Source organism: Dunckerocampus dactyliophorus, chromosome 7, assembly GCF_027744805.1.
Source record: "Dunckerocampus dactyliophorus isolate RoL2022-P2 chromosome 7, RoL_Ddac_1.1, whole genome shotgun sequence".
NCBI classification, from domain to species: Eukaryota; Metazoa; Chordata; class Actinopteri; order Syngnathiformes; family Syngnathidae; genus Dunckerocampus; species Dunckerocampus dactyliophorus.
In genome coordinates, this window is record NC_072825.1 from 3,876,148 (window position 1) to 3,894,603 (window position 18,456).

An 18,456-nucleotide genomic window follows, 5' to 3' on the forward strand; every position below is an offset into this window, starting at 1 on the left:
TGAACAGCGTCCATCGCTGAGGATCAGCAAAGTCATCCGCAGCTGTCACCAACACATTGCACGCCGCCGCGCAACCTCGCCTATTTTAAATCCACTCATGATGAAACAGTTGGAGACTGACTGCAAGGTCTCTAGTTAGACATCATCCTCTACATAGAAACACTTTTTTAAAGGGACATAAAAGTGCAGCAGAGCATCTTTCCCTGCTGTCTCAGTGTACTTGTGTATTGTTACACAATACGCAGATACTTTGTACTTAATTACAGCATTTAAGTTTAAAGTGGAAGGGGACATGTCCACATTCTACTGAAAAACAAGTTCGGTCAAACCTCACAAAGCACCCCACTCGTTGTCGACTCGCTGTCGGTGCACTTATTATTGAGTGCGACCGCTAAATAACCCGCCATGGGGCCAAAGAAAGTTGCGAGTGTCAACAGTTTGATGAAGAAGATGAGAAACACTGTCGAATTCAAGAAAGGACTCGTCGCAAAGTACGTAGTACATGGCGTCCCCCCCCCCACCTCCCTCACCGCTCCTTTCCGTCTTTGCCAGCAATAAAGGTAAAAATGATGTTAAATCTTCATTTCCTCGTTTTGTTTGTCATTTATAATTATTTTGCATCGCTTTCTACATGCAAAACTCAAATTATTCTCTATAAAATACATTTTGTGTTCATATTTTTGGGTGAAAGACAGAGGTGACGTGGGTGACGTGGGTGATGTAGGTGACGTGGGTGACGTGGGTGATGTAGGTGACGTGGGTGACGTGGGTGACATGGGTGATGTGGGTGACGTGAGTGACGTGGGTGACGTGGGTGATGTAGGTGACGTGGGTGACGTGGGTGATGTAGGTGACGTGGGTGACGTGGGTGATGTAGGTGACGTGGGTGACGTGGGTGATGTAGGTGACATGGTTGACGTGGGTGATGTAGGTGACGTAGACACAAGTGCAGTTGACAATGGCAGCTGAAGCAGCAAGCTCGTGGTTAGCGTTGCTGAGCCATGTGGCACGACACCGGAGCCCGACACCGGAAGCCGTTCAGAGTCGGGTGACTCAGAACCCCACCCTGAGTCTTCTGACGAGTGGCTGCCGTCTGCATCGGTCAGCAGCAGGGATTCATCCCCACATCCAGCGGACCCCAGCGTCACGCTGCTTGAATTTGCTTCGCTGCAGAAAAAGCTCGTTTTCTCTGCTTTTTTGTCAAAATCGTGTGTTTTTGCTGAAACTACCTTTTGTTCTACCGCCAACATCTAAAGACCCAAAAAGGCTAGAGACAAACTTTTTTTTCTGATGAAAGATGAGAGTCTAACGTTTCTTTAGATAGTTTCAATGTTTATGTAGTCCTAAAACTCAATATTCTGTGGGTCTTGAAAGTTCAGCAAAAATGCCCTGAGCATGGCTGGCAGTCAGTGTGGTGTAGTACAGATAGGTGTGGACTTGGGCAACAATTTGGCCCAGGACTTGTTGGTTCAGGGCTGGGATGTAGCCCACATGAAAGGGAGGCGTGTGTACCACAACACCAACGTGTGCTGACGGCAAGCAGGTGAATTCTGAGATTCTGTGAATTCTGTCTGATTGGCGACACGGCGTCTGGCTGACTTGATGCTCCATGCGCACGTCATGTAAGCGTTGCGCATCTTTTTGTTTGATGCGTCCCCGATATACAGTACCTGTAGTACATTATGCCGCTAGAAGGCGTACCCAATGAGCGTAGGTGACGGACAGCTGCGTGTGAAATTCCAGCATCAGCACGGGGCCCTTTCCTTCCTCTCACGGGATAAATTTAGGCAGCAAAGAAGAGAAGGAGGCAAGTCGCTATTGTTTGCTGCTGAACTGACCGATGAATGATGATGGGGGGGCGGGGGGTAGAGGGCAGGAAGGCAAAGAGGCGAGGTCGCTCATTGTTCACTTTTTGGACCTTTCCCTGCTCGAAGGCCTCACTGACGCGTTCTTGATGTTTGTGTTGCTTTCCGATTATTATTTTGAAAAATAACATTATTCGTACTTGTCAGCTACTATTTAATTTTATGTTATTTTATTTCATTTCATTTCATTTCATGTCCACAATCAACTTGAATATACTTCTTGCCCCAGTTTGCCAAATAAGAACCTCCTCTTGCTATGCTAGACACATAAACAACAGTAGGATACAACAATACTACTGCAAAGTGTGGACTGGCTGCAATAATGAGTTCCTTTTAAGTAACTATTGACGTGTTTCGTAGGGCAGCTCGGCGTGAAAAGACTCCAAAGTCACGCCAGCAATGAGTGGAAGCTTATTGAAAAGACTTTCATGAACTGAAGTGCAGTAAAAAGCCAATAAATGCTCTGCAGTGTAACAGCGAATGGACAAAGCTAAAAGACGGAAGATCAAAGAGGAAAAAATGTAAAGGAGCCGTCAGTAAAGCCGTAAAGTTTATTGGAGCGTTAAATGTACCGCAGACTAAACAGTCCATTCAATCAAGCAAAAGAAAAAAGAAAGATTTCAGTCAAAAACAGCATGCGTGAAGTGAACAGAATGATCAATAAACAGCTGCTCCTCCTCTGCTCGTATTGATCGGCTTCAGGAGGTGAAATCTGATTAGCCGGAGATCAATAACAACTTCAGAGGCATCGATCTTCAACCTCAGACTTTCTAGGACACTGAAAGACAATAAGCATGGAAGGAAAAACGCACGAGGTGGGTCAGAGGCGGTCACATCACGCGTGTACGTGACGATATTGGCACGTTGGTGCTCTGCGCCACCAGGGTGCGCTGCAAGGCACAACTCGGACTTCACGTAGGCGAGCAACTGGACTGTCCTTGTTTGTTGAAGACATTTCACCTTTCGCGCAAAGGCTTCCAATTTTAGGTGCAGAGTTTCCCTAATTACGTCCCTGGTGGGTGCGTCCCCTGCGGGTGATCACAGTGGGCTTTTTGGGGTTGTTGCCCGGCACGGCTGGTCAGTGACCGTCCTGCAAACAACAGGTCATTTGCCTGCCTGGTGGCCAAACAACTCGCTGGTGGCCGCTCTTCCAGGTGAGCGAGGCGGTCTTCGGGCGAGGGTGCGAGGACGTGAGGTGATGGCGCAAACCTCAACCTCTGTTTAGAGGGGGCCTTTCTAGTTTGACATAGACGGCTTTGTTCCACCCCTCTTTCGGTCCTCACTGCCCAGAATTTGGGCATCATTGTGTCAGAAGGAATGTCCCTTCTGTTTGAGATGGAAATGAGCTGCTGACCCTGGGCCCAAAGGAAGTGCCCTCCCATGTGGTGCCACGCGTTGGTACCAGGCTGGCCCGGCCTGAGAGAGAACAAACAGGAACAAACAGCAGCGTCGGGTCAGCCTTGCTGATGGCCGTGACTTGGATTACTGAGAATTGACACAGACGTGTTTTTAAAAAGCTACATTTTCGCCACAAAAAAAAAACAGTCCAGACTAACTAAATTGTCGGGCTTGCAAGCAATGCCGAAGTACAAGGGGGCGCTATTACCTCTAAAACAAACAGCCGTGTTCTTCTGGACCACACTACTCATCTCCAGACGACCAGGAGCCACCCTCGGCTTCCGACTCCTCAGAATGGACCAATCCCCCCTCCTTCTGGGGAGCCTGTCCGTGGGCGGAGCTCCCGTTGACCGCCTTCCCCCAGTCCAGTCCGCCATCAAACGTCGTGACATTGTCGTTCTCCGCCGCGTCTTCGTCTGCTCGGAAAGCGGCACCGTCCTCCACGGACGACGCCCAGAAGTCGTGCTTGTCTTTGCCGTTTGTTTTGAGGAATTCTGCCGAGTCCTTCATGGCGAAGATGACGTTCTCCTCGGGCGCCGTTTCAGGAGAGATCTCGACAGGATCCTTTTCAAATATGGTGGCACCCTCGCTGTCGCCTCCTTTCTCACGTGGACGGCTCTGGACAGATTCCTCACATGCTGCTTCTTCGTCGTTTGGAGCCGTGACGTCTAAGTCCTCGCTGGGCTTCTCAAAGACTTTCCATCCAGCTGCCAGACGGTCTTCAGAGTCTTCTACTAGGATCTCCTCAGACAAACAGGAAGTCGATGGTATGTCTGCAGAGATGAGATCTTGCACTTTTTCCAGGACAGACTCTGGCTCCTCTGTGCCCTCTTCTTCTTCTTCTTCTTCTTCTTCTACTTCTACTTCTACTTCTACTTCTTCTTCTACTTCTACTTCTTCTTCTACTTCTTCTTCTACTTCTTCTTCTACTTCTACTTCTACTTCCTCTTCTTCTTCTACTTCTTCTTCATCTTCAACTTCTTCTTCTATGTCAGTCCTGTTGAGGAACTCACAAAAGGCGATGGGATCTTGTGTTTGATCAGCCTGTGTTTCCATGGAAACATTGAAGTGAAAGTCTTCCCCCCTTCTTCCTGGATCTTCTGAAGCATCCTGGTCATCTTCCTCCTCCTCCTCCTCGTCCTTCTCCTCCTCCAGGGGCCTTGCGAAGGCCTTGAGGTCCGCATTGTTTTGTGCTCGACTGTTAGATTCCGTGCAGGGGTTCACTTTGTCGACGTGTTCTTGTTCCATCATCATCCTTTCATCCTCATTGTCCTCATCCTCAGGTTGCTCCGCCTCGTTCTCGTCGTCCGGCCGTTGAGCGAAGTGGGAAGCGTATCTGTCCGTGGAGAGGTTTTCCAATTCCAGCTCCACAAGTCTGTCCGTGTCGATCTCCTCGTCGAAGGGAACATTTTCGGGGACCGCAGGTGTGCTCCTCACATCTTCATCCAAAATGAGCTCACTGGCCTCTGAGGCGGCTTTGTCCAGTCCAGCATCTTCATCGTCAGCATATTCCTGCTCGCACTCCGTCGCTTCTTCTTCCACTTCCTCACAAAGATCCTCCATGGTTCCAAAGTTCTTGGCCTTGCTCTCAGTCCAGGCGACGCCGTCTCCGGTCTTCTGCTCCTGCTCGCCATCGCTGGATTCGCTCTCGTCCATGTGCGACGCCTGAGTGTTGGCGTCCGTGTCGTCGCTCTTGTATCGGATTAGAGGACGCGTGTCGGCCAGAGTGTTGTCTTGAGCGTAGCTGTCGCTCTCCGGCTCGGCCCTCCAGGACACGGAGACGTTTTGCGAGTCTTCGTCCTCATCGTCTTGGTTGTTGGGACATTGAGAATGCTCCTCATGGTGGTTGGACATGTGATCTTCTTGCTTCTTTATGTCTTCTCTGCATGGCTCGGGCCTTCTGGCTGAGATGCTCTCCTCAGGTTCGGCATATTCTGCCTCTGGTTTTGGATCATTTGGCTCAACATAGATCTTCTTTTCCATCACACTGTCCCACGTGTCCATCTCTTCTCCATCGGGATACAACATGTCCACTGCTTCCATCTCATTTGTTGCCAAGGTGGAGTAGCTTATTTCCTGCCTTATCTCAGCCGTGTGCTCCTTGGAGATGTTTGGCAGCTCTGCTTCCTCACACTGGAAAGACGGGTTACTCGTCCTGGATTCTGGAGTGGCTTCCAGTAAGGCCTCCGTTTCCTCCCGCACATCTTTCCGTGCACACGCTTCCTCGGCCGACGCCTCAGAAGGAACACCAGTTGTCTCTTTTTGACCACATTCAGCCGAGAACCTGAAGGTCTCCTCTGTCAGTCCCAGAAGGTCTGATGTCTGCTCCTGGCTGCTGGATTGTTGCTGAATGATTTCATTGGAGACGGGCATCAGTGAAGACTGGAGCTGAAGGCTGACAGCTGCTTTTTCCTCCACAACAACAACATCAGCATCATTTCCACACGCGTCTCCGTCAGGAAGCTCCTCCTCATCCTCCTCTCCTGAAGGAGAAAGAGGCTCTGCGTAGGTCACTTTCTCATCCACTTCCCCCGCTCTGAACTCTTCCACTGCTCCATTCTGTAGTATTTTGGGATACGGGCTTTCTTGTTTTCCCGTTTTTGTTGCATCTTCATCATCAGGCTTTCTTGATTCCTTCTGAGGTTCGCTGATGGTTTCAGGCTTGCTCCTCGGGAGCGTGGCAGCTTTAAACGCGGCTGGCGGTCGCCAGAGAGGAGATGAGAGGGGAGTGGTGTTACGGCGATAATTCTCTCGACAAGTCTTCAAAGATGCGTCTGTGGAGGAGAAGATCTGATCATCGACTGTGGTGAACTTTCTGACATAGCGGTGCACCTCATCCATGGAGGGTTGCCCTTCTGGGCCTTTCATTGGCCCAGCTGGCTGACACCCTCTCTAGGAGTGATGGCTCAGGAACTGGGGCTAAAAGCCACCTTCTCCATGGAGAACGCACACTAATGGAAGCTATTGATTGCCATTTCCTTTCTGACTGGAAAGTGAGGCCATGTGCCTCATTGTGCTTTGGGGACGTTCTCCGGTGCTTCTTGGATTACATCAGGCCTCGACCCCCCTCAACAACACCGATCCTCTCTAATATCACAACAACTACTAAAGATGAAGCGCTATTAGTTATACTAAAAGATGGAATATGATGTTTTACATTAGAGGCCCGCAAATCAATGACAACAAAAGCATTAAAAAACAATATCTTACTGGTATATCAATCATTAGCAATAAAAAGATCATGATTGCGTTTTAAAAAAAGGTCTAAAATAACTGCAATTATATGAGAATTTTCTGGGATTAAAATTAGGAAATTCCTAGTAGTTTGGTGAGTGCCAATGAATAAACAATGAATGTGCTTACATTCAATTACTGTTATTTAATTGTATCATTTTCTGAGTGTGTGCCTGACTTCCTGTTCCTGATGGCGCTCCTTGGCCATAAGAGGTCGGTGCTCCACCACTTTGTTATCATAGAAAAAGTACTGCTATAAACACATCTTGATTATTTTTTTTATGTATATATACCTTTAAATGAAATGTTTCTGGGCAGAGTGATGTCTCTTCGAAGGCCCTCGCCGTCCAGCAAAGCTCTGCAAAGACCACAAAAAGTTGCAGACGTTCAGCTCGGGCATGAAAAACCTTTGGAGCAGGAAGAGGAGCTCCTTTGGGTGGAGGAAGGAAAGAAACACGGCACTGTTGTTATGGTAATGAAGGAAAGGCCCTGCTATTGATGGGCCATCTGTGCACACACACACACACACACACACACACACACACACGCATGCTAGCTGATATTATTAGCAGCTCATGCAGCACTAACACCACCATCACTGTTCACATGTTGACCATCCTTCATTCCAGCACACGTGTCATCTTTACTAATCATTCATAACACAGTAGTACTACTAATAAAGATGCACTCCCAATGACACAGCGTCCTTGACATTGAAGTGCACCCTCTACTTTTACTCCCCCTCCCACTCTGGCTGCTGTTATCCTAGAATCCCACAAGTCATAAACTGCTGAAGAGCGTGGGTCAATATGTCCAAGAAGGGGCGAGGATGTGCGGACGGCGCGGGGGGAGGTTGAGTAATGTGGGGAGTCGTGTGAAGGAGAAAGCAGCGCTCCACAATGGACTCGTCGCTGGCTGCTGTTTCAAGGACGCGACCTTTCAGTCCCAACAGCTGCAGCCGGAATCTTCTTTCATCAGAAAGGGTCAGCTGACTCAAACCCCGTTTGGACTAAAACATCTCGAGCACGTGAACGCTGTTGCATCTCTGATGGAGGAAACAAGGAAACATCCTCCGGCAGAGCTGTCCTACTGCGCTACTCCGGCCCAGTCTGGGGATTTATTGTGGGCCGACTGGCACCAAACGTGGTTGAGATATCACGTTTGCCATCTTCGAATGCAGCTGACAGTTGCAGGCTGCTTGTCTTACATGCTGCGTCATCGGTGGAATTTTTAAATGTTGCGTACAAATTTGAATGAAACATTTCTTAATTGAAGTTAACAAAAGGTTTATAGATAGAAAGATACTTTATTTATCTCCAAGAGTTTGACCATGGAACGAATTACCCTCGTTATTTTCCATACGAGAAATAGTTTTTCATTCCAGGAACAGATTGCATTCGACCTTTGAGGTTCCGTGGTATTTGGGTGACGTGTGTGCTTGGATCAGTGTCTCCAGAAACACCTTGTCATGCAGCACACAAAGTGTAGTGCATGTTTCTACCTGTAGGTGGCAACCTCCAGGCTCAGAGACATCTTCTGCTGCAGCAGACCTCGGTTCTCCAGGACCAGATGATCGAGCTGCTGGCCTAGATCCTCCTTCTCCTTCTCCAAACCCTCCCAGTGCTCCTGCAGGAACAAGAAGTGCAGCAGGACAGCAGAAAAGTGAGATGAGCTTTGAGAATCCTCGATGATCCATTGTGGTTGTTTGTTAGACGTTCAGGAGTCAGCCGGGCCAAAACGAACGTGGGAAGCGCGATTGTTTCACCGGCTTCTCTGGAGCCAGAAAAGGAAACAAGCACATTGAAGAGGAGGTCATCTGGGAATGACTCATAAATCCTCCCTGAGTTCTCAGTAGGACACTTTTCTCTCGGACAAGTTGGATAGAAGCACAAAAAGAAGACATGATCATCTGCTGGTCAATTAATGATTCCTGCTTTGTTCTCACACATCAAAGTGCATGAAGAATGGATTTAAAGAGTGTCTAAAAAGGGCATTTCAAGGTTAAGTTAAAGGCAACGTAGATCAAATCTCACCTGCAGTTTATGGATGTTCTGCCTGTGTTCCTCCCTTTGCTGGTCAGCACTCCTCTCCAGATGCATCCTCACATCCCTGGCAGAGACCATGTCCCTCTCCAGCGCTCGCAGCTTCGCCTGATTCTCGCTCTTCTCTCGGTCTGCTTGGCTCAAGCGGGCCTGGTTCTGGTTCAGAGACTTCTCGAGCTCAACCAGCTGGGCCTCGTAGGCCTCTGCCATCTCCTGCCAGGCTCTGGAGGCCCTGTGGCAGAGCTCCTGCTCCAGCTGACGGAGGTCTGAAGTCGGGTTGCCCCTCTGAGCAAAGTGTGGTGGTACCGACACTCTGGAATGTGTCAGTGTTGCTTCCAAGCGGGCCACATCCTGCTGATGGGTCTGAACCAGGAGGCTCATTTCATCCTCCAGCTGGCTGATCTTCTGCCCGAGCCACCTTTGAGCCCTGTGCTCCTCCTCCAGCTCCTTCCTGCTCATCTCCAGCTTGGTCTTGGCCTCCACTTGGGCCTGCGCCTCCCTCTGCCAGTGCCGGTCCAGAACCACCAGCTCCTCACTCAGCTTGCTGACCTCCATCTCCGTGCAGACTCGATCCCTCCAGGCTGCGTCCAGCTCTGCTCTGGCCTGACAGAGCTCTTCCTCCATGCTCTTCTTCCTCACTGTGGCGCCGTGACTGCTGCGCTGCAGAGCTTGGATCTCCTGGGCGAGCAGCGCGTTCTCTTCCTCCAGGAATTTGACCCGGCCCAGGTAGCTCTCCAGACGTCGGTTCAGGTCCAGCATCTGGTGCTTCTCCTGGGCCAGGTGACCCCGTGGCAAGTGTGCATGTGTAGCGAGCAGCTCCATGTCGGTGATGGACATCACAGAACAGAACCTCCAACTGGACCTGTGGCAATGATGCTCCTGGGTGGCTTGGCCCGTGTGGCCGCTGTCCACTCAAACTGGAGATAATGAAGGAGGAGGGGGACGGGGAGGAGACTGGAGAGGGGCTTTTGTGGGAGGGGGTGATGGAGTAGAGGAGGTGAGGTCATCTCTAACATTAACTCTTTCACTGCTGAACATGAGAGCCACGAGAGGAACAACAGCATCATGGAAAGTGCAGACCACATGAAGGGCGCGTAGGTCCACAAGTCTTGGACAGTGCCAGTCGCTTTATCTTCACACATCACCACAGTGGATGACACATAAACACATCAAGGCGGGATTCAAGCGTGGAATTTCAACTTTCATTTGAGAGCTTTCACTAAAATATGCCATTTACCTTTTTCCATTCAATGACGGGGAAAAATGAAGGCAATTTGCGGTGAAATTTCATGCAAGCAGCGACCTCTCGTGCCTCTTGTGGTAATTACAGTTCTCAGCTAGTGCACTTCCATACTTGACGTAGCCGCCCTAAATAGTCACCATCCTGCCTCCATAGCAGAAACACAAGGGGAGGGACTACCAAACCTTACACTCAAACAAAGAAAAAGTCATAACAACGGATGTTTTCATTATTGTCAAATCAACAAGTGGGTTGAAAAAAAAACCTGTCGGTTATTTTACGGAGCGTCCTAAATGTTGCCTGCGATGCTCCGTCGGGTGGTTTCAATTTGCCATTTAAAAGGAAAGAAGAAGTAGCGAAAGAAGGTAAATATTGTGATGGTCTTTTTGTTCAAAGTGTAGGAACTAAGTGAAGTGTACCGATGCAAGTACTGTAGCGTCATCCCCGCTTCGTGCTTCGAATTTTGCGGTTTCAAAAGCATATCAATTAATAAATCACGCTTTTTTCTGGTTGAATACGGTCTGTAATTATTTTTTTTTAATCATATTAAAGCACGTTACATATTTGTTGCCTAAATGAAGTATTTTCGAGCATAAAAATGACTAAATGAACTAAAATACCAATCCATGTATACATGTATGTATGTACAGTATATATTTATGTATTCAAAAGATGAATTGAAAGACTTTGATGAAATGTGTGTTCTACGCTGGGCACCAGGTGTCAGTGGTGTCGGCAAAAATGTATTTACTGAGTGGCTAAATCATTATTACAAGTAGATTTTAGAAAAACTCTTTGCTTCGATGTCTATTGATTGAATTATTGTTGAGTGCCTTAAAATAAGTACAGTGTAGATCGATTAATCTAATAACTTATTGAACGATTACAAGTAGTTTATAGACATAATGCTTTATGAAATAATTAGGTTAAACAGAAATAGTGTGGTGCTCACACATAGCGTACAACAGCTTGCACCAGCCAGGGTCAGCAGGCCGATACGGTCCAGGATGTAGTCAAAACAACTCGGCACTATCACCTGTTGGCGTCACACTACTTCGACAAGGAATCCGGGAGAAAGTTAACTTCTGAGACTGGCGCCAATGGTCTGAGCAGAACAAATATAAAACGGCAGATGGGACGATCGTTCGGGACTCTCTCGCATTCAGCCGGAAGAGCGGGGACCCGGTGCATGAGACGGGGTCCGAGGCTTCGTAAGACTGTTAAGATATTCTGTCTGATTTATTTTTCGATACATTTTGTGAATCTAATTTGGTGTGTGAGTCTTCTTTCCCTCTCATAACTGGAGATGAACGAACACGTGAGGGGGAGGCAAAATTGGTTCAATTAATTTTCTAAAGTGGTTCTTTGACCTTCAGTAGGTGGTGGAGAATTTCATCTCCAACAGTGGTGAGACGCACAAGGACCAGATTTGATCACCGAAACAGGCTTTTATTGCAGGTTTGAATTACCTTACAACAGGCACATTAATCCATAATAAAATATGGGCTACTGATGCAGCAGTTACACACACAAAGCTGAAACTCAAGTCTGAACCCCCAACTGTCACCTTTAGGCACAGCCGTCGGAAGCTTGACCCCCGGAATGCAGGGAAGAGGCAGCGGCTTGCAAACAAAAATACTTTTAATGTGCTCGAGCAGGTGCAGGTACTCACAGTTGTAAAGGTGCAAACAAAAAGCGACAGAGGGAAACGCTCTGTGGGTGAAATAAGATGAAGCAAGTACAACAGGTGAGTCGCATCTCGTCCGGTGCAAAGACGAGGAGCAATGGCAATCAACCAAACGTACCAAAGCTCTGTCCTTTTAACCGCCACTGATGATAATCTTCTGCAGCTGCGTGGCCACCAGGCGCGACGCGGCTACCACTTCCTCCCCGGAGAAAGGGCAACACATTTATAGTAATACACAAGCACAAATCTTATTTATGTCTTAAATGGCTTATTTACTCTTATTCTGTCTACTATATTGGGTAATATGAGTGTAAAGGTGACTATAGGGGTGTTATTTCATGTCTAGAGGGCTCTAATAATGTTTAAAACTATGTTTAGAAGGTGGTAAACAGGTTTTCTATGCTCTAACTATGAAAATATTCTATTTATAAGTAAGGAATTCTACTTGGTGGCTGCATGTTGGCCACACAGTCAGGAGATCGGGAAGGGTTTGAATCTCCACCTGGGCCCCTCTGTGTGGAGTTTGCATGTTCTCCCGTGTATGCGTGGATTTTCTCCGGGTTTCCCTCCCACATTCCACAAACATGCATGTTTGGTGAATTGGCGACTCTGAATTGTCCATAGGCATGAATGTGAGGTTGATCGATTGTTCGCCTATACAGCATGTGCCCTGCGATTGGCTGGCGACCAGTCCGGGGTGTACCCTGCGTCTCGCCCAAAGTCAGCTAGGATAGGCTCCAGCATACCCCCGTGAGCATAGAAAACGGATGGATGGAATCCTACTTGGCGGAAATTCACTTATCACAGTTGGACGTAGAACCAATTAATCGCAATAAACGAGGGATTACTGAACTCCATTTGAGAAGCACTAGATTGGCTCAGATTTGCATTTTATTGTTCTGACAGGAAATTGGGGAAGTCAAACTTTCCAAAATGTCTAAATGAGGATGTTGCCAAATGATGTGTAAACATACAAGAGACAAAAGTATTGGGACGGCCAAAACGGCTTGCTCTCTCCTGGGAAGACTTTCTACAAGATTTGGAGTGTGTCCATTTGTGAGGTCAGAGGTCACTGATGTTGGACCTGAAGCTCTTCCACGCCAAGCTCCCGGTACCCGAATACCAGAGTCATTGTTGCAGTGCAGCACGTAACGCCAACATGGCCGTCTCACAAAAAGATGAAGTGTAAGATAAACATTTGCATCTGTCATCCAGAGTGTTCGCTAACGTTCTGTTCACACCTCCCATATAAAAGCTGAAAAGCAGAAGCTGCTGTCAGTGTCAGCATTGACTCCCCACAAGGAGAAGACACTTCTGCTTATTCAGCTGCTGTCCTTCTTCTTCTCTGTCTTCTTCTTGTATCCTCCAGTCACACGACAGTCGACACAAACTGCAGTGATGGCGGAGACGGACGTCAACTACGCCTCAGTTGTCTTCAGGAATGACAAACATCCACCATCCAGAGGTGCGTCGCTTTACATCTTTATGGAAGTCCTTTATGTAGTAGTAACAGCGTCTGTCCTGCGGTTTAAGGTGAAGCATACACACTAAATCCATGCTCATTTATTTATCTTGCTTTAGGCACCAGATTTACGTTGGGGACGATGATTGATATAATAACAAGCTTCTGTTTTTCATCTACTGTAGAGAAAAGGATTTTATATTCAAATCAGAGGAAAACTGAATTATAAGAGGCTGAAAATGTGACATTCTATGTATTTGTATTGCTGCACAGTGGACCCATGTGCCTTAACGTCAAATTTGCTGAGCACGAAATAAACTAAACTATGACTTTAGAACACACTTCTGTCATTAAACTTTAATTAAATGCTAAATAACTGCATGCCATCGTCTTATCTTGTTGACTGCTGCTTGTTCTTTGCTGAATTATGTGTACAATGCCCCCTTTAGGGGGACCCCTAGCGGTGCACAACAGCACACGCTTTTAGACAGATGAATCAATCACAGGGGTCCTCAAAAGGCGTCACCCAAATAATGTAAACCATTCAGTCTAAGTCAGGGGGTGTAGACTTATACTAAAAAATAAAATCCAGGGGCCACTTTGGTATTTTGTAAAGCAATACATGTAGATATGCTAAGACCTTATATGTATTTCAAGAAAAAATCTGCATCTCAGCCTTGCGATGGAGGTGAAAAAGTCCATGATTAGCGTCAGCTGCACTCTTTGCCCCTTTTTTCTCATTCTTGCTGGGTGGTTTTTTTTTACATTTTCCAAATATTTCAACATTCTTCTTAAATAATCTTTGTAAACGTTCTTCTCCAAATAGTATGACTTTATTCCCACAATATTTTGACTTTATTCTCATAATTTGACTTTTTTTCCTCAACCTATTTTTCAAAAATTACAACTTTAATTTGTTTTGTTTGCTTCTCTTACAATTTAAAAAAAAAAAGAACTACTAAAATGACATTTTTCCTCATAATATTATGACTTTATTCTCTTTTCAGCTTTTTTTCTCAATACAATACAACTTTTTTTTCTTAATATTTTCACCTTATACTCGTAAAATTACAGCTGTTTTTTCTGTACCTGCTGTTTTTTTATTTTTCTCTTTTTCCTTTTCAATTTTTCACTTGTAAAATTACTGATAATATTTCCATTGTTGCTGTTTTTATTTTTCTTAGTTTTCTTGTTAAATTATATTTTTAAAATGTAGCGCAGGCCAATAAAAAAAATCAGCCGCGGGCTGCAAATGGCCCCTGGGCCTCACTTTGGACACCTGTGGCCTAATTACAGAAGTGCCTGTTAATGTGGTACTTCAGCAGGGGGCAACAGTCAAAATGAAGCAGCAGCAGAGGAAGACGGTTTGCATTTAAACAAATATGGTGCTGTCAACTCCTAAAAAAAACAAACAAAAAATGGGACTTTAAACACTGAAAATGGGACTTTTAACAGTGACTGGGCTCTCATCTTTGCCGAGTCAAATTCTGGCACTTGGACCCATATAGCTGAGGTCCCCTGACCTATAATGACAAGTCTATGATGTGGTTGTGTCATTCTAGCCCAGAAGGCAGAAGAAACGCTGTACGATGAGGTTAAAGTTGAAAACGGTCATCAAGGTGACGGAATGGCAAGTCAAACATCATCATATGATGCTTTTACAAAAGGGAAGCAGTCCACCAGCGACCAGGGCGGGGAGGACAGTTTGAAAGCTGCAGACGACTCAGTGGGGCTGGTACCGCAGGTCAAGGAAGCCCAGAGTCATCGGCACTGTCAGCTGCTGGTTTGTTGTACGGTGCTACTGTGCGTCACGCTGATGCTAGCCATCATGGCCTTCTACTTCTACCGTGAGTGTCAAATCAACCAGCTTCCTTGTCAATCCTCCTGTTATCTCTGTGGATCACATCTTATATTCAGTTGATTGCTTTTTGCTTGCTAACTAAGCTGTTCTTTTTTTTTTTAAGCTTTGTAACACTTGTCACGTTGACGTTTGTGTGTGCCTCGTCTTTGTCTTTCCATCACTGGTACACTCATGAAAGGTGTACACCAGTGAATGGCGAAAAACCGCAAATAATTGATACGCCCATAAAAATGTCATAAAAGTGACTTTTGTAATTATTAGATTACATTCAGCTCCAGAATCCTGGCCTTTTCTCTTCAACTGCCATTGTTCACTCTCAACATAATCCAGTATATGCCCCACGCACTTACTCAACACATTTAAAGCATAAAATGTATAGGTACTCACCACTAATTCATGATAACGTAAGATGCAGTCTTTAGCCTGGCTGTCTGGCTAACAGAGTGAGAGGGTGTTTCTCCAAGCCACGTCTACATAACCCACAATGCATGCATGTTGCAATTCATCTATTAACTTGTGTTCACCTCGCTGCAAGGATTGATTGTTTTGTGTCTCACAGCACACATCTATGGTGCGTTCAATGGCCGCCGAACAAAACCCAAAATCTCACGCTTGACAAAAAAATCATTATCAGGGAAGCACAAAGACACAAACATGTAAAAGTTTCTAACAGTGGTACATGTATGTTGTACATTCCACCTACATTTGTACATTATTGCATATTTAGAAATGTGCGGGGGTCCCGCAGCTTGTTTGTTATTGGCCCACAACATATTGTACAAAATTAAACACCCCTCAATTCAATTTATTACCCGTTATGAATAAATCAACAAAAAACTGGAAATGGCCCAAATCCCCCCCAAATGGCACCTGCAAGCTACTTATGCCCCTGCCATAGATGGTCTTTGACGGTTTTCCTGCATCTTGTCATGATGAACGTGAACAATTTTCCCCCGGATACACACGCTCGCAAGATTTGACACGTTTTCCAGTATTTGAATGGTGAAAAGGTGATTTAGTTGCCATAATAATAATAATGATAGCAGAATAATAAAAAGAAGACGGAACAAACATTTTCAGAGGGTCCTTTTGTCACCTGCACCACAAAGCTGAGATGTAGGCTGCTTTTTTCTTTTTTTTTTTACATTTATTTAACAGCTTAGCACATCTTGACCTACACTGGATCAACATTAGCCCGTTTGATGAATTAAAATGTGAAGAACATCAAAGTGTCTGGTATACACACAAGAATAGAAAACACTGCACTAAATAGGGACATCAGCTGATGATGCTGTCTGACTTGTTCAGCTTCTGCATTCCTGTTAGACTTGCATGCTATATTTTCCTTGAACTTTTAAGTTATTTCATGAGTAATTTGACCACTTAACTTTGCTTAGTCTGAGCTCCATGGGTCTACCGCATGCTGAGTTGTGTGTTGCAAAGATGTGAACGTGATTTTTATGGTAGCTTTACTGTAACAGACAGAGAACAGAGAAAAACATTAAATAAAGGGTATAAATTCAATTTGATTTGATTGCATGACACAAGTATTTGATCCCCTACCAACCAGCAAGCATTCTGACCCCCCAGAGGCCGGTTACGTGTCCATGAAACACACATATCCGTCCTGCTCCTTTAGGAAAGTACTCCTAATCCCAACTCACGATGTGGATAAAAGACGCCTGTCACAAAACCATTCAAACCTCTCCACCATCATGGGCAATACCAAAGAGCTATCAAACCTGCACACCAGGGGTGTCACAAGACACTCAGTTCACGAGACGATACGATACCCGAGATTGGGTCTGCGAGAACAAGACGAGATTACTTTTAAGAAAAGTACAATGAAAAAATATTTTATCTATTGCAATCTGCTAATTTAATTTCTACTATGTCATACTCTTTTGCATTCTGTGTGTATGCCACCGGCCCCGCCTCCACCTACCAAGACAAAGAAACTGAATGACTGACAAAATGGCTCACCGCCTGTTTGGAGGTGAGAGATGAGGAAAACAGACACGCATGCACGTGGCAGTATATTGAGGCCGGCGAAATTACTGAGTTAATTTTCATTTACAGCGTGATTAATTAATTTTATTATTGCCCCAAGCCTAGTTCCCGCGAGACATTTTTTTTCTCTTGTGACACCCCTACTGCAAGATAAGAGTCAACTGACCTCACTCAGGATCTCCGTGCAAGAAAAGTGAGGGACCAGCCCAGAATGACAAGCGAGGAGCTGGTTAATGATGTCCGAGGAGTCGGGAGCATAGTCAGCAAGAAAAGCATTAGCAACACACACCGCAAGGTCCTCCTGCTCAAGAAGGCGCATGTACAGGCTCATTTTGAACTTTGACAATCAGCATGTTTTGTCTGTTAAAGTGAAAGGTGGACAAAAGGGGTTCAAATACTTATTTATTCCTGTGTATGCTGGCCACTGATTGAATTGTTTATGAGCACTGTGGACCTTGAAGAGCTGTCTGTTGTGTCCCAGAGAGCAACGTCGCATACATGCTGGCAGAAAAGCAGAACTATACGTCAGAAGTCTACAATCTGTTGCTTGAAATCGAGCAGCTCAACATGAAGGCAAAGCAGCTGGAGACAGACAAGAACACCTTGATACAAGAGGTAAATACCATGAAGGCCGAGTGGAACAAGTTCAACATCAGTAGGGCTCAGTGGGCCATCGACACCTTCTGTCCAGAAGAAAATGGCGGTATGTTCCCATCGTATAACGTCCAACCACCGGTGATGACCGTATGCATGACAGCATGTGTTGGTGGTTTCAGAAAGACGGTGTCGCGCTTGTGAACATGGTTGGGTATATTTTCAGTCCAGCTGCTATCTCATCAACAACGCAGAAAGAGCAAATCGGAGAACTTGGGAAGATGCCCGTCAGAGCTGCTACGATGAGAGTTCTGACCTGGCTGTTGTAGAAAACCAGGCGCACATGGTGAAGAAAACTTTTTGTGTTTGATCAGCTCCAGTGTGTTTATTCATGTTGAATAATTGTGTCTCTCTTGTGATTCAGAAATTCATCAGCGATAACAGTTGGAGTAGTGGGGGTACTCTGGGCTACTGGGTCGGCCTGAGAGTGGAGGACGGTCAATGGAAGTGGGCCAACGGCAGTGAAGCCACTAAAGAGTAAAATGACATGCTCCTCAAAACACTCTCTCAGAGTGTTAAGTCCTCGTGTGTGTAATCGACATCTTTCGCCCTCAGATGGAAACCAAAAGACGAAGACTCTAGAAATGCTTGCGCGATTTCTGTGAGGTCTGAAGGATTGAAGGCTGTAAGATGCTCGACAACACAACGATGGATCTGCAAGAAGACGGCCTTATCGCTTTAGATGCTGCAGCCACACTTGTGATGCTTACTTATATAATATAAAAATTAAATACAACATCCAACTCACCTGTGACCCCAATGAGGACAAGCAGAGAAGGAAAATGTAAACCACACAATGCACACTTTTGGACCACAGGGGGCACTATTGTTCTTCATTCACTTTCATTTACTATATACGATTAAAGTGCAGCCAATCATGATGTCTTTTGTCTTCACGCCTTGTAAAAACTTCCAATACGTCAGTAAGTACATTTTAGTCAAGATGTTGTCATACTGAGCATGGGCTACATTTTTAGGCAAAAAGAGATACATTTTTATTGTC

The 18,456-nt window shown here is 45.9% G+C and overlaps 2 protein-coding genes across 9 annotated transcripts; one reads left to right on the top strand and one right to left on the bottom strand.

The window, feature by feature from the left end:
* Nucleotides 1–2,414: 2,414 nt before the first annotated feature.
* On the bottom strand, nt 2,415–9,443 carry nes (nestin). The gene is made up of 4 exons (XM_054781652.1): nt 8,531–9,443; nt 7,999–8,123; nt 6,791–6,855; nt 2,415–6,037 (listed from the first exon to the last, which is right to left on the bottom strand). Exons 1-4 carry the CDS (start codon nt 9,374–9,376, stop codon nt 3,507–3,509), a joined length of 3,567 nt encoding a protein of 1,188 aa, XP_054637627.1. The 5' UTR covers nt 9,377–9,443; the 3' UTR covers nt 2,415–3,506.
* Nucleotides 9,444–9,947: 504 nt separating this feature from the next.
* LOC129185118 (CD209 antigen-like protein 2) lies at nt 9,948–18,327 on the top strand. 8 transcript variants are annotated; one of them, XM_054781824.1, is made up of 10 exons: nt 9,948–10,144; nt 11,156–11,237; nt 11,353–12,651; nt 12,836–12,931; nt 14,491–14,512; nt 14,596–14,775; nt 17,281–17,502; nt 17,576–17,739; nt 17,818–17,930; nt 18,009–18,327. In XM_054781824.1, exons 4-10 carry the CDS (start codon nt 12,908–12,910, stop codon nt 18,133–18,135), a joined length of 852 nt encoding a protein of 283 aa, XP_054637799.1. In that variant the 5' UTR covers nt 9,948–10,144; nt 11,156–11,237; nt 11,353–12,651; nt 12,836–12,907; the 3' UTR covers nt 18,136–18,327. The 8 variants fall into 8 exon arrangements, with proteins under 8 accessions (XP_054637799.1, XP_054637798.1, XP_054637793.1 ...); XM_054781823.1 differs by having other exon boundaries at nt 11,353–12,931; XM_054781818.1 differs by having other exon boundaries at nt 14,491–14,775.
* Nucleotides 18,328–18,456: the final 129 nt, after the last annotated feature.

Coding starts and splice junctions, on each gene's coding strand:
- nes (XM_054781652.1), bottom strand. CDS start 9,376: ATGTCCATCACCGACATGGAGCTGCTCGCTACACATGCACACTTGCCA. Junction 6,856..7,998: donor CTGGAGGTTGCCACCTACAG/GTAGAAACATGC, acceptor TGGTCTTTGCAG/AGCTTTGCTGGACGGCGAGG. Junction 6,038..6,790: donor CAGAAACATTTCATTTAAAG/GTATATATACAT, acceptor TCTCCTCCACAG/ACGCATCTTTGAAGACTTGT.
- LOC129185118 (XM_054781818.1), top strand. Junction 14,776..17,280: donor CATGGCCTTCTACTTCTACC/GTGAGTGTCAAA, acceptor GTTGTGTCCCAG/AGAGCAACGTCGCATACATG. Junction 17,931..18,008: donor GGCAGTGAAGCCACTAAAGA/GTAAAATGACAT, acceptor TTTCGCCCTCAG/ATGGAAACCAAAAGACGAAG.